Below are 13,726 nucleotides of genomic sequence, written 5' to 3'. Positions count from 1 at the left end.
TCTGAGACCTGTGATGTTTGCCGCAAGACTGCAGGGGAAGGGGGAAAGCTCTAGCTCGGATCACCGCGGCACATCTGACCAGAAGTGGGAGCGGGTACCTGTCAAAACAAGATACCTGCCCCCCCCCAAAAAAATGCCAGATGTGGCAGCGGAAGGGGGGAGGATGCAAACAAGTGGACATTTTATTTTTGGGTAAAGTTCCACTTTAAGCTGGTGGGGTGGTTGTGTCGGCTTTTATTTTCCTAATCGTTTCCCTGCTTTTTTTCTCCTAGGTATTTCCTGCATGGCCCAAGACTGCTTGCTCCGAGCACCAGAAGATTTTGTGTTTCCTTTACTGCCTAATGAGGAGCTAAAAGACAAATATAAACGCTATCTCTTCAGGGACTATGTGGAGGTATTCATCCCTCCCCCCTCTATCTCTATCGCTCTCCATCTCCCCTCTGAAAGCTTAGCTTTTATGTGCGTTTTTTTCCACATCATACATTCAACACTATAAGCATAAATTTTTCTTTCTCCCGCAGAGCCACTATCAGTTACAGCTTTGCCCCGGTGCAGACTGTCCTATGGTCATACAGGTTCAGGAGCCAAAGGCTCGGCGAGTGCAGTGCAACAGGTGCAGCGAGGTCTTCTGGTAAGTGGTCACAGCACAGGTCAATCTGATGCGTAGCCTTCTACATCGTTATTTATAATTTCACCTTTCTCGGTTTTTGATATATTTTGACTCTAGTGGTATTTGTAGGTTTAACTTTGGAAAGAGGAACCGTCTGTGCCTGCCTACTGTAGTAATAACCAGATTCCTCCTTATATGGTTGAGGGGAGATATAGAATAAGAGTGGGTAAAAGAGGTGTGGGTTACAAAAGAAAAACACAAACCTACATTTTCGCCTAGATGGCTGCCGGATCGATCTGATGCTGCATCTCTCCATTGCTGGCTCTACACTGATAACTCAGTTCTATGTCTTCATTGAAAAAATGAAAGGGAGTGCAGAGCTAATAAATGATAAGTGAAATATATAATTTCTGAAAATATATGTAATTATGAGCTCATCATAAAACAAATAAAAAGAGCAAGGAAAAAGTGAAAAAAAGGTTGGTGTAGTAGAAGGAAAATTCTCCAAAAGCCACTTGGTGATGAAGGGTTAAGTGAAAAAAAGTCCAACGTTCTATCTTGTGATGAAAACCGCCAAGAAGAGTGATCAAGTGAACGCCAATCTTCTACAATTAGGATAAATCTTCACACTGCACCCGTGAGTTAGGACTGCCTGCTTACCAGAAGGAGAGACTGCTTTGCATCAGTCTCATAACACATAGGGAAGTCGGGTCTCCATGGAACCAATCTGTGTGATAGCCGGGAGGAACTCTGCAATGGATCCAGCATAGATGCAAAAACGACATAAAGAAGAGGACTCTCATAGCGTATTAAGTATATAGACGAGGGGGATTTAATAAGTATTGCACTTACAATTAGATGATGAAAATGCAGCATATAATGTGCTTAAGAGCTGCGGTGTCTCCTCCGATGCCTCTCGCTACTCAGACAAAAACACCGCCGACATTCAGGACGGAACGCGATGACTTCACGGCACCCTACGATAATTTCGTCATGACAGGACTTCAACGGGGGATGTCGTGACGAAACGATCGTAGGGTGCCGTGATAATGTCTTCATTATTCAATATTTTATGCTAGCGCAGCGTCAGCTTTCTGTTTTTTTTGTTTACTATGTCATTGAGCAGAGAGCTGGTGACTGTCGGTCACCAGCTCTCTGCTCTGTCCTTCCAGCACCCACTGGAGCGCTGGGCTGTGGAGGAAATTTGAGCAGCTGAGCCAGCTGCCAGTCAAGCATCTCGGATCCCGACATTTTCTGGATCCCTGCAGAGCCTGGACTTGCTCTATGACATTGGCTAACTGCGGGCTTTAGCCTGCTGTCAGCTGAATTTTGGCTCTCAGGAATGCAGTACTAAGTGCGCTCCTCTGACCCATAGGAGAAGTATGATCATAAGAGCTTTGGCCCTACTTCTCTTTTTTAACAATACGATTTAATAATTTCTTGTCACAAAATTTTTTTTTTTTTTTTTGCAAGAGATTCATAGGCTTTTCTAGATTATAAATTGGCCACTATAGTGGATACAGCAGAGTGTGGTGTCTTCATGCAGACCGGTGCTTGATGTGCTTGGAGGATTTGTGTAGGTCAGTCCTAGTTTTACATATTGGTGTCATTCCCAGACGTGCTGACCTGCCATGCATGTTCAGCAGTAAAAGTGCCAAGTCACACGGACCTGTCTGTGAACACGCTGCACATTTTTTTTCCCTTGACTCTAACCCCAAAAAATAGGAACTCCAGTCCCGAAAGTAGTACATTTTTAGCAGTCCTATTTTAACAGATTTGGCCTTTTACACAGGGGACCTCCAATTTTCTTCTTCCCGCAGCAGCACATACAGGCGTTGCACAGGTTTGCTGAAAAGCCAAACTTAACTTGCTGATGACAGTATCATCTGGTGTGTTCAATTTTTGGCTGCTTTTCACACTGCGCTGCTATTTTTAGCGGCGCTTTATCAGCAATTTTTTTTTTAACTTTTAACCCCCGCTGGCAGCCAAAAAAGGGTTCAAAGCACCACTGCAGCGGTGCTTTGCCGGCGGTTCGGCAGCGCTGCCCATTGATTTCAATGGGCAGGGGTGCTTTAGGTGCGGTGTATTCACCGCTCCTAAAGTGCTTCAAAAAAGCTGCTGGCGGGACTTTTTTTGGTGCCCTGCCATCGCAGCACGGTTCAGCGGCTGCGCTACCCATTGATTTCAATGGGCAGGGGCGCTTGTGTGTTTGTTTTTTTTATTTTTTTATCGCTCCTAAAGTGCTGCAAAGAAGCTGTTGGCAGGACTTTTTGTGATGCCCTGCCAGCACAGCGCCCCGGTGTGAAAGCACTCAGGCTTTCCCACTGGGATTGCAGTTAAGGCCTTTTACAGGCACTATTTTTAGCACTAAAGCTTAGTTTTTGCTGCACAGGAAAGGTTCTTGCACTACTTTGATTCAGCTTTGTGCCAGAGAGTGTAAAGTCGCATGAAAGTTGCACTAGTGTGAACAGAGCCTAAAGTGGAATTAAAATCCAATTTTTTGTTGTGTTACTAAACCCACAACAGTAAAATCAGTCTGTATATGCAGTAAAGTATGCTTGTTTTACTCGCTGTGGAAGTGGTAAATCCTCTGCATTGTGTAAATAAGCTGTTTAATCCTGTCTACTCTGATCCTCCTCTTTTACTGTCTCCAATTCATCTCTTGATAGTACAGAGCTTTGGGGGCACTCTGCACATGCTCAGTTTTTAGTGTGCCTTGCTAGAGCGTTTTTTTTTGGGGAGGGTGCATGTGATTAGCACAGGACCAATCGGCACTGTCCAGAGAGAGAGGGTCAGGCAGCCTCATAGAACAGTCAGAAGATTTTAAACTAATCCTGCAAGCTTTAACCAGACACCGATAGAAGTCACAAGACTGCTATATACTGCTGATGAGAAAAAGTATTTAGCAGTTTATATTTACTAAAATAAATGCATTTACATGTTCTGTGTACTGTGGGAGACCAGATATAGTGACTGCAGGCAGACTTGCCTGTCAAACATTTCTCCATCTGCACCCTCCGCTGTCACAGGTGCTTCCACCTTCTACAGGTCTTACTTGAGGGTTTTGCCATTTCAAAAGCCATGCCACAATGACGCCACTCCCCAATCCCCCCCGACCCGGCACACCCCCCCCCCCCATTGTGCATAGGAGTCAAGTCATCACAACATGGAGGCGGTGCTGTAATTGTACGCTAGGCTGCACATGTATCGCTGTACACTAACGCTGAGAAGCATTTATGACAGAAGGGACCAATATGATCTATTTTGTCATAAAAACCCTATCGGCTGTTTTTAGAGTTAAATTTCACAATAATATCACAATGTATAATTAATTTTTAAGTATAGCTGTGAATCATATACTGGTTATTAATGGGGCACTTATTTATGGAATCATTTATTTCACCAACGCAGTGACTCAACTAAACCTAAACCCATCAGTGTTTTTTTGTTCTTTTTCAGCTTTCGCTGCCGCCAAATGTATCACGCTCCCACAGATTGCGCCACTATCCGGAAATGGCTGACAAAGTGTGCGGACGACTCAGAAACTGCGAACTACATCAGTGCTCACACTAAAGATGTAAGACCTGTTGGGAGATTTTAGACAGTTGATATGTTTTTGTGGTGCTTTCAGGCTGGGACAGTGATTGGTCATCGTGACTAATATACCTAGTGCTTTGATGTTGCTATTGGTGACCGCTACTGAAAATGCTATTTCTCTTCCGTTCATACACGGACACAGCCTTCTTTGACATTAGGGTTATGCTTCTTCCTACCAGGAGAGTTCTCCTGGTAGGAAGAAGCATAACCCTAATGTCAAAGAAGGCTGTGTCCGTGTATGAACTCAGAGAAATGGATTTTACGGTGAGTACAAAAATCCTATTTTGCCTGGCCGCAGTGATTTGACCTGGGTCAGGTATGTAGATAAGGACTTTCGGTGAGCGATTTAGAAAGTAATAAATATATTGGGTCAAAGTAACAGCCAGGGAGCTGCCATTTTTAAAAGGATGTCAGCATTAGCAGCCCTCGCATTTCTCTTTGGGGAAAGTATAGAAAAGGAATATGCAATTAGCAGACCTCCAGCTGTTGCAGAACTACAAGTCCCATGAGGCATAGCAAGACTCTGCCAGCTACAAGCATGACATGCAGAGGCATGATGGGAGTTTTGCAACAGCTGGAGGTCCGCTAATTGCATATCCCTGGTATAGAACCTCTGTCAGGTTTTTATTCATGGCCCATTTCCTTCCTGTTATGGTATCATATCACATGTACAGGAAGTAAAGACCACTTCCCCTCACTTCCTGCTCTGGTATCATATCACATGGACAGGAAGTAGGGTGTATTATCACCTACTGACCACTCTAACCTGACAAGGGTCCTAAACCTTCCCCATTCTGCTTTTGGCTGGTTCTGGACTTGAGTATGTATGTCTGTGCAAAGTAAGGAAAGCATATTTAGTACATCTTTAGCACATACACATACCCTTTGTTTTAGTACTGCAAGGGCAGAAAAACACGTGGTCTGTCAGAAATCCGGTGAACTCTTAGGCTGGGTGTTTTGGGATTGCTGCAGAATCACTGCGAGTCTGCCCACAATCTCAAAATGTACTATAATGGCAAACTGCAGGTTCAGGTGCCACTATTTTCATTGCTCGCGATTGGCGCGCGGCAATCACATTGCGTTAAGCTTGTCGCCCAAAATCTTATTTTTTTTTTTTTTTTGGGGCGACCAAGCTTCACGCAATGCGATTTGCCCCAATTGTATCGCAGTAGATTGCAGCAAAACCGCACCTCATGTTAGGTGCCATTGAAAATGTTGGCACTTGAACATGCGGGCAGCAATTCTGCAACGGTCCCAAAAGGCCCAGGTGTGACTGGAGCCTAAAAGTGATCATAGAATCTCTCTAATTTTAAAATAACAAACATTATTATTGTTATTATACATGATTAATATAGTGCCAACAGTTTATGCTTTACAATGTAGAGGGGGGGACAGAACAATTACAATACAGAAGGTACAGGAGGGCCCTGCTTGCTTACATTCTAAACGGGGGGGGTACAAAAAATAGCTGCGGGGACTGATTACATGTTATAATTACTCTGTGTAATCCCGATTATCCTCTTCTCGGGTCCCTTGGTGCTTCTGGCCCCCTGCAGAGTGCCCCCAGACCAAGCAGCTTGCAGTGGGAGCATTCAAGCAGGTTAACTTCCAAGCTGCTGCTGGGAGTGTCCATTCACACACGGCTGCGGCTTGACCCCGCCCTCTCTCTCTCCTGATTGGCTCAGTGATTGACAGCAGTGGGAGCCAATGGCACGTTTTAGCCAGCAAAAAGGAAGAGTCCCTGGAGAGCCGAGGCACTCATGCACATCGCTGGTTCGTGATATGGCTTAGGTAAGTATGAGGGGGGGGGGGCTGTGTATGTGTGTGTTTTATTTTTATTTTTTTTTACCATGCATGACGGTAAAAAAGCCTTTTAGATCCACTTAACATTTTTTGGAATCCGCTGACAACAATGTTTCTGCTGCATTAAAATTCCAAGCTGTGTCGTCAGCCCTGCCTGACACTGCTGGATTACCGACCACCCCATTTCCATCCAAAAGGGGGTGGGGAGGAGGGGTTTCTACTTAATTTAGTTCAATGGAGTTGGCAACCAAGTTAATGTTTAACTAGAAAAATGATGGAGTCTGGTCGCTTTTAGCTCATATCTTCACATCTGCTGCAGTGTAAGTCGTCTCTAAGATTCCATGGCTATAGGAATAGTTCTTACCTTCCCGCACTTTAGATACGTCGGGCTTGGCACTGTTGAGCAGACATAACACGTAGCTGAGAGGATGGTATTTCCAACAGCTGTTAGCAATGTCAGAGATCTGTGTCCACATCAGGTCATTACAGACGCATCTCTTGCATCTTGACAATGTAATGTCATTTTTTTTGCTTCCCACCTATTAAAAGAATATGGTACAGTGTGTATGTGCGGTCATCACATGTGTCTTTTAAAAGAAAGAGCCCTAGTTAGTGTGTATATAATAAAACAAATGCAGTTTTATGACATCACATTGCCAGCATAGGCTCTGTCAAGAGTTCAGAAAAAAGTATATTAAAAAAATATATACTCTGGGGGGGGTGGGGGGTGTGTTTGTTGACCTTGGTGTTGGGCTTAACCTTAAAAGCAATAGAAGGTCTTTCTTGTACAGTGTCTTAAAGTGTTCTCAGTGATGTGTATTTATTTATTTCTCTTTTTTCTGTTCCACTGCCAGTGTCCCAAGTGCAATATTTGTATTGAAAAAAATGGAGGGTGCAATCACATGGTGAGTATATATAATCTAAAGCAAGGATTCATCATGTTAATGATTTGACATTCTGTTGTAATTTTTAGATATTTGCGTGACAAGGTTTTATTTATCAGCTACTTAGGCCCATTTCACACTGGGGCGGGGGCGGCGTCAGTGGTAAAGCGCCAATATTTTTAGCGGCGATTTACCGCTATTTGGCCGCTAGCAGGGGGCGGTTTTACCCCCGCTCGCAACCGACAAAGGGGTAAAAACCACCAAATACAAATACTGTAGCTGCTGACTTATAAGGAGACTTGCCTGTCCAGGGATCCAGCGCGATGTCCTCACCCGAGCCAATTCTTCAATCGGCTTTGGGTACAGATGCTGGAATCTCTAGTAAGGGAAACAAGCTTCACAGCCGATTTCCTACTGCACATGTGTGAGTCACACTGCGCCTTGTGATTTATTCCGGTAGTGTTCTGGGACCTGTGATGTGTCCCAGAAGACTTCAGGGGAGGAATACTTCCAGCTCAGATCATCCCCTAAAAAGTGCCAAATGTGGCCGTGGAGAAGGGAAGGGTACAAACAAGCGGAAGTTCCCCTTTTGATTGGACCCTCGCTTTGAGTTTTTACTGGAGCAAGATTATAAATTGGAAACTTTCTAGTGACACTTGTTCTTGTGTTAGCTGTTCATCGGTTTTAAGAGATTACATCCCACTTCCTGTTGTACCTAAAGGACATGATAGGAAATCTTCCAATTGGGAGAAACATGGCAAAGAAAATGACTGAGTTTTAACCTTTCCCTATTGTATAAAAGAAGTAATAAATTGTCTTTTAGATGTACTTTGAACACCCAGCATGCTTTCATACGTTTTTCATCTGTATTTAGAACCAACTCGCCTTTGTAGTAAGAGTACTTAAAAAATTATTTGTGTGTTTTGTTTCTTACAGCAATGTTCGAAATGCAAGCATGGTAAGCATCTTAACTGATATTTCTTTTACTTATGAGTTCAGGGGGGCTATTAAGGTCTAGTAAGGAGGTGCAGATGGGTGAGTAGAACGTGCTGGAGGTGGGGGGCTGTCAGGAGGCATGCTCACTATACCCTACATAGGCAGAGTGAAAGTTTTCTCTCTCGTTACATAATTATTGCAAATTATGCAGAAGACGTTGTATTACAGCTGGCAAAAAAGGGGTGAAAAGTGCAGTCACGTGGGTTCCTGACCAAAAAGAAAAAAAACATCTAACTTCTAAACATCCTTCTTTTTTTTCTTTTTTTTTTCAGTAGTCCAGCCTGAGCTTTTTAGGCTGGGCTTCTCCTCTGGGTCACAGGAGTGCAATTTGTTTTTCACTCCTGTGACCCGTTTTCAGCGGAGATCGGTCTGAAGTCTGCTCTCCGCTGACATCACTGCCATCAGTCGGGGCAGTGCGTCATCACGACTTCCAAGTCGGTATCCGCCAGCTGCCCTGATTGATGGCAGTCTCAGCATCTCAGCGAGCTGCTGGCCGCCCCTCCACTGCTCGGGGCTCCAATGAGCACTGAGAAGTAGAGCAGAAGCCATGCAGAGCCATGCCATGATTGACAGTCAGCATGGCTCTGCTCGGGGAGGAGTGAGAACCGAGCCATCGGCGGTGTTCGGTGGCTCGGTTCTCGGTGCACAGACGCCGGGGGACAGTGGCAGCATCAGCCTGATCCTCCATCCACTGAGGTAAGTATGAATAGCAAAAAAACAAAACATTTCTCGTTTTAAGTGAAAGGGGACAATTAATAAGAACAATGGTGAAAAGAAATACATTGGTGCAAACATATATATATATATATATATATATATATATATATATATATATATATATATATATATATATATATATATATATATATATATATATATATATATATATATATATATATACACATACACACACATATATATATATATATATATATATATATATATATATATATATATATATATATATATATATATATATATATATACACACACACACAGTGAATGTATGTCTGAACACTTGGGTCTCGTTTACACTTCCTTCAAAATGTGTCATTGGACACTCTTTTAAAGCACTTATTTTTTTTTTTTTTTTTTTCATAAAACAAAATGTTTGGTGTTTTATTTGGAAAATGTAAGTGTAACTTTACTTTGTGTTTTCAGACTTTTGCTGGATGTGCCTTGGCGACTGGAAAACACACGGCAGCGAGTATTATGAATGCAGCCGGTACAAAGAGAATCCCGATATTGTAAACCAGAGTCAGCAGGCCCAGGCTAGAGAGGCCCTCAAGAAATATCTCTTCTACTTCGAGAGGGTAAGAGAAGGCCTGAGACCACTTTTGTGTTAGATTGCTCATAAGTAAGGATGAGGTCCAGCGTGTTCGCACACCCCACGTGCAGAGCCCACCAGGGCTGCGCTAATCACAGGCAGTGAGACATTGTCCCGATGCGCAGCTGCAGAGATTGGGAAATGTCTCACTGCCTGTGATTAGCGCAGCGCAGTGACTACTTCCTGGCGGGCTCTGCAGGTGGTGCGTGCGATCATGCCGGAGCTCATCCTTGCTCGAGTAAGTGCAAAATCAAACTAGTGGGTTTTAGTAGTTTCGTCACACAATTTTAAATTGCAAGTACCTAAAGCAGGACTTCAAGTGGCTAAATACACATTTAAACTGCCTTATCTGCCAAATGATTTATAATTCTGTTCAACCACTACTGTGATGCCTACACAGCTGGGGTGACACCATTTTCTCCAAAATGTATAAGTGATTAAAAGCTCTTTCTAGAGCTCTATTCTCTCTGGTGGTCCCTGCCCTTCAACCAATCCTGGCTGTGACTAATTATGCCTGATTGGTCAAAAGCTGGTAAGATAGCGCAGGGGGCTAATGCTCCTTTGCAGCAGTCTGTGATTGCCTGTGTCCCAAGGGTTGCAGGTTCGATCCCGGCGGGGTCCACTCAGCCTTTCATCCTTCCGAGGTCGGTAAAATGAGTACCATTGAGTTGGGTAATAATGACAACCATTATCAGCGCTTAGACACAGCGGCACAGCGGCAACGCTGTAATTGGCGCTATATAAGTGTAAACATTATTATTATTATTAAAATCTCTTCTAACTACTACTGCGGTTGACCCCTTGCATATTGCATGCATGGAGAAAGCTGGTTGTAGCATTTAAATTGAGTTGTGACACTATTTTCCCTTTTTAGCTATTGGCCAAGTCCTTTTGTATAAATGATTGACTTGAGATCGACATGCAGCACATGACAGGACCTCACTCCATTTTGTATCTGTATACTACATGCTTTGCATTCGTGGTTAGCACTTCCACCTTACAGCACTGGGGTCGTTGGTTCAACTCCCAACCATTGCACTACCTGCCTGGAGTTTGCATGTTCTCCCTGTGCCTGCGTGGGTTTCCTACCACACAAGAAATGCTGGTAGGTTGTTAATTGACTCCTGTCTAAATTGGCCCCTAGTATGTGTGTGTATGAATGTTAGGGACTGTAGATTGTAATCTCCATGAGGGCATGGACTGATGTGAATGTGTGATATAGATAGATATATAATCTGCGTAATTTGACAGCACTATACAAGTACAGTAAAACCTTGGTTTGAGAGTAACTTGGTTTGAGAGCGTTTTGCAAAACAAGCAAAATGTTTTAATAGATTTTGCCTTGATATACAAGCGATGTCTTGATATAAGAGTAGCGTCATGTCACAAGAGGGTATAAAAAAAGAAGAGCGGAGCCTCTAAGTGTAGAAATATGGTTACATTTAATGAAGGTACAACATTTGGCAACTTATTGCTACACTTAGAGGCGCCTCTCTTCTCTTATATACCGTGTAAAAAAATGCTTTGATATACAAGTGCTTTGGATTACAAACATGTTTCAGGAACAAATTATGCTCGCAAGGTTTTACTGTACCTGAAATAAAAAATGATTATAATTTTATTTATTTTTTGTCAGTGGGAGAATCACAATAAAAGTCTGCAGCTGGAAGCCCAGACCTACCAGCAAATCCAAGAAAAGATCCAGGAGCGGGTCATGAACAACCTCGGCACCTGGATTGACTGGCAGTACTTACAAAATGCTGCCAAGCTGCTGGCAAAGGTAAGTTGGGAAATAGAACTGGCCTTTTCATCTGACATTTAACTTTCCTTCTCGAAATCCTACTGAACTGCTAATGGGACGTTCTGTTAAATGTAACAGAATTTCTAGAATGTAGGTTAAAATCTATGTTAAAGGGGCTGTAAAGGTTCGTTTTTTATTTTCTAAATAGGTTCCTTTAAGCTTGTGCATTGTTGGTTTACTTGCCATTTCCTTCGAGTTCCCTTCTAAATGTTTTTTTTCTTTGTCTGAATTCCTCACTTCCTGTTCCTCCTCAGTAAGCTTGCCCCCATCATCCGAGCCGTTTCGAATGGGGGTTAGTCTGCGTGCTTGCCCCCCTCCCTTGGGGCTACACCCTGCGGGGAGACGCTGTGAATGTTCACAGCGCCTTCCCGGAGAGAAGGTTTCCGCTCTCAGACAGAAGTTGCATAGAATACACTCCCTAGTGAGGCACACAAGTGCAAGGCTCTGCATGAGATCAGGGAGCAAAAGAATAGTCCTCGACGGCCGCACACCAATACAACACCTTTGTTCGTAGTTTAAAATCCAAAAAAACTGTACTGTAGCTTTGATTAAGCACCAATCCACGGTGTGAAACGCATAAGATGTTTGCCCACATCACGTACGCACTTGTCTTATGTTCTTTTTCTGTTTTGGACAATACTGCCTGTTGTGAACCTCCACCCCCTCTAGGTAACCTATTTTTAGCGGCAATCCTTTACCTGTGACCAGGATTTAAAATATTGTGTCATCTCTGAGGTGGCATCTCAGTCCAGAGAATAGCTGCTAACTCCTAAATGAAGATGGCTCTGGTCTTCTGGAGAGAAAAAAAAAATAAGCAGATGAAGTCATTGTCGAGGGGAGTATTTTGATCTTTGCAAGGGATAATATATGTATAAGAGCCGGTTCACACAGGGGGCGACTCGTCAGGTGACCCAGCCGCCTGACGCGTCGCGCTCCGCTCTATTTAATGGAACCGTTCTAATAGGAGTCAGTCAAGTCACTCCAACTTAGAAAAAGCTTCCTGTACGACTTTGGGGCGACTTGCATTGACTTCAATACAGAAGTCATTTTGCAAGTCTTCTCTGAAGTCGTCTTGAGATCGCCTTGCCGAGTCGCACCCAAAGTCGTGCCGCCCCTGTGTGAACCGGGTCTTAGTGTTAACACGTTCAGATCATACACATTTTTTATGTATGTATGCGTTTTGTTTGTTCTTTGTGTTTTTGTTTTTTTATTTTTTTATTATCTATGCCCTATATCGGGGATATGCAATTAGCGGACCTCCAGCTGTTGCAAAACTACAAGTCCCATGAGGCATAGCAAACTGACAGCCACAAGCATGACACCCATGGGCATGATGGAACTTGTAGTTTTGCAACATCTGGAGGTTCTGCTAATTGCATATCCCTGGCCTATATAATAGTTTCTATATGTGTAACACTGACCTCTCTTGGTAACAAGATATATTGCAGATGTGCTGATTTAGTAATATTTGCAAAATGAGTGCAAGTAACTTCTGTGATTATATGCATTTTATTGCATCAATCCAGATTTTTATTGCTGAACGCATTGAGTGAAATCAGGGCGTGTAATTTAGGTTGTAGAGGAGGATAAAGAGCCCTGATTGTTTCGGCCTCTATCAGTCCACCCTGCTTCTCATGCCATTGTAGTGAACAGCTTAGACTGGCCTCTGGTGGATTCAATTTTGGCCAATTCCTGCTAAGGCCCCTTTCACACTTGTGTGGCTTGTCCTGCCACTTAGGACTGCAAAGTCGCAGGACAAGTCATACGCCATTATTTTCAATGAGTACCATTCATATCTGTGCAACATCAAAATAGTCCCTGCACTACTTTTGTCCGACTTTGAGGCGACTTGAGGTCCCTAGACCTCAACACTACACAGGCATTGCTTCAAGTCGTGGCAAAATCACGCGACTTTCAGGTTGCACAAGCGTGAAAGGGGCCTAAATCGGCTGAAATTTGAGCAGTGTGTGACCCTACAAGAACCACCCTGGCTTGTTAAAAGTTTGAATTTTTAAATCAACTGAGCAGGGTGGGAAGGTGTTGGGCAATAGGTGAAGGCATCCTATGAGATGCTGTCACTCTTCAGGTACTTAGAAAGCCGCAGGTGTACAGCCACTGTAAACTTGCTTAAGCGAGTACCGGAATGACTTCATAGGTGTGCTGCTTCCTTATCAATGCCCTATCATTGGTAAATCAGCAGGTGGAGGTGTGTTCTGGAGCAGGACAGGCTGCTTAGTTTCAGTAGAGAAAAATGGGTTCACTGACCACCTGGTGATGCTGTGACACTGGTGCCTGGATCCAAAGAATGGCTGAAATGTATAAATAAATGTTAAACTTCATACACACGATTGGACTTCCAACCAACTTTTCCATGGATTTTGGTCCAAAGGGCGTTGGCCGTGAACTTGTTCTGCATACACACGACAGAACTTTTTTAGCCAACATTCACCAAACCACATGAGTTTTTTTATTTTTTATTTTTTTATTTTTTTGGAGGCTCTTTACCGCCACCCTTTGGGCAACTTCTGCTATTGTTGGCTGATGTTTAACATTGGTTCTGTGCATGCGTGTTTGTGCGTCGGATTTTAGTTGGACTAACTTGCGTACACACCATCGGTAGGGTTGCCACCTCATCCCTTTAAAACAGAACACATATGAATTACACAGGTTCTGGGGCTAATTGAATGCAGATAAGGCAACAAGTGAGT

The 13,726-nt window shown here is 43.4% G+C and overlaps 1 protein-coding gene across 1 annotated transcript in view; it reads left to right on the top strand.

Moving 5' to 3' along the window:
* Nucleotides 1-13,726, top strand: part of ARIH2 (ariadne RBR E3 ubiquitin protein ligase 2) — a 52,915-nt gene that overhangs the window by 31,197 nt on the left and 7,992 nt on the right. Inside the window, exons 6-12 of the mRNA XM_040358933.1 lie at nucleotides 273-394; nucleotides 522-631; nucleotides 4,070-4,187; nucleotides 6,865-6,915; nucleotides 7,831-7,852; nucleotides 9,052-9,203; nucleotides 10,854-10,997. Of these exons, the coding sequence (XP_040214867.1) occupies nucleotides 273-394; nucleotides 522-631; nucleotides 4,070-4,187; nucleotides 6,865-6,915; nucleotides 7,831-7,852; nucleotides 9,052-9,203; nucleotides 10,854-10,997 (719 nt within the window). The remainder of the gene's footprint in view (nucleotides 1-272; nucleotides 395-521; nucleotides 632-4,069; nucleotides 4,188-6,864; nucleotides 6,916-7,830; nucleotides 7,853-9,051; nucleotides 9,204-10,853; nucleotides 10,998-13,726) is intronic.

The sequence above is a fragment of the Rana temporaria genome, chromosome 7 (genome assembly GCF_905171775.1).
Source record: "Rana temporaria chromosome 7, aRanTem1.1, whole genome shotgun sequence".
Lineage (NCBI taxonomy): Eukaryota > Metazoa > Chordata > Amphibia > Anura > Ranidae > Rana > Rana temporaria.
This window is presented reverse-complemented; position numbering and strand designations above follow the sequence as displayed.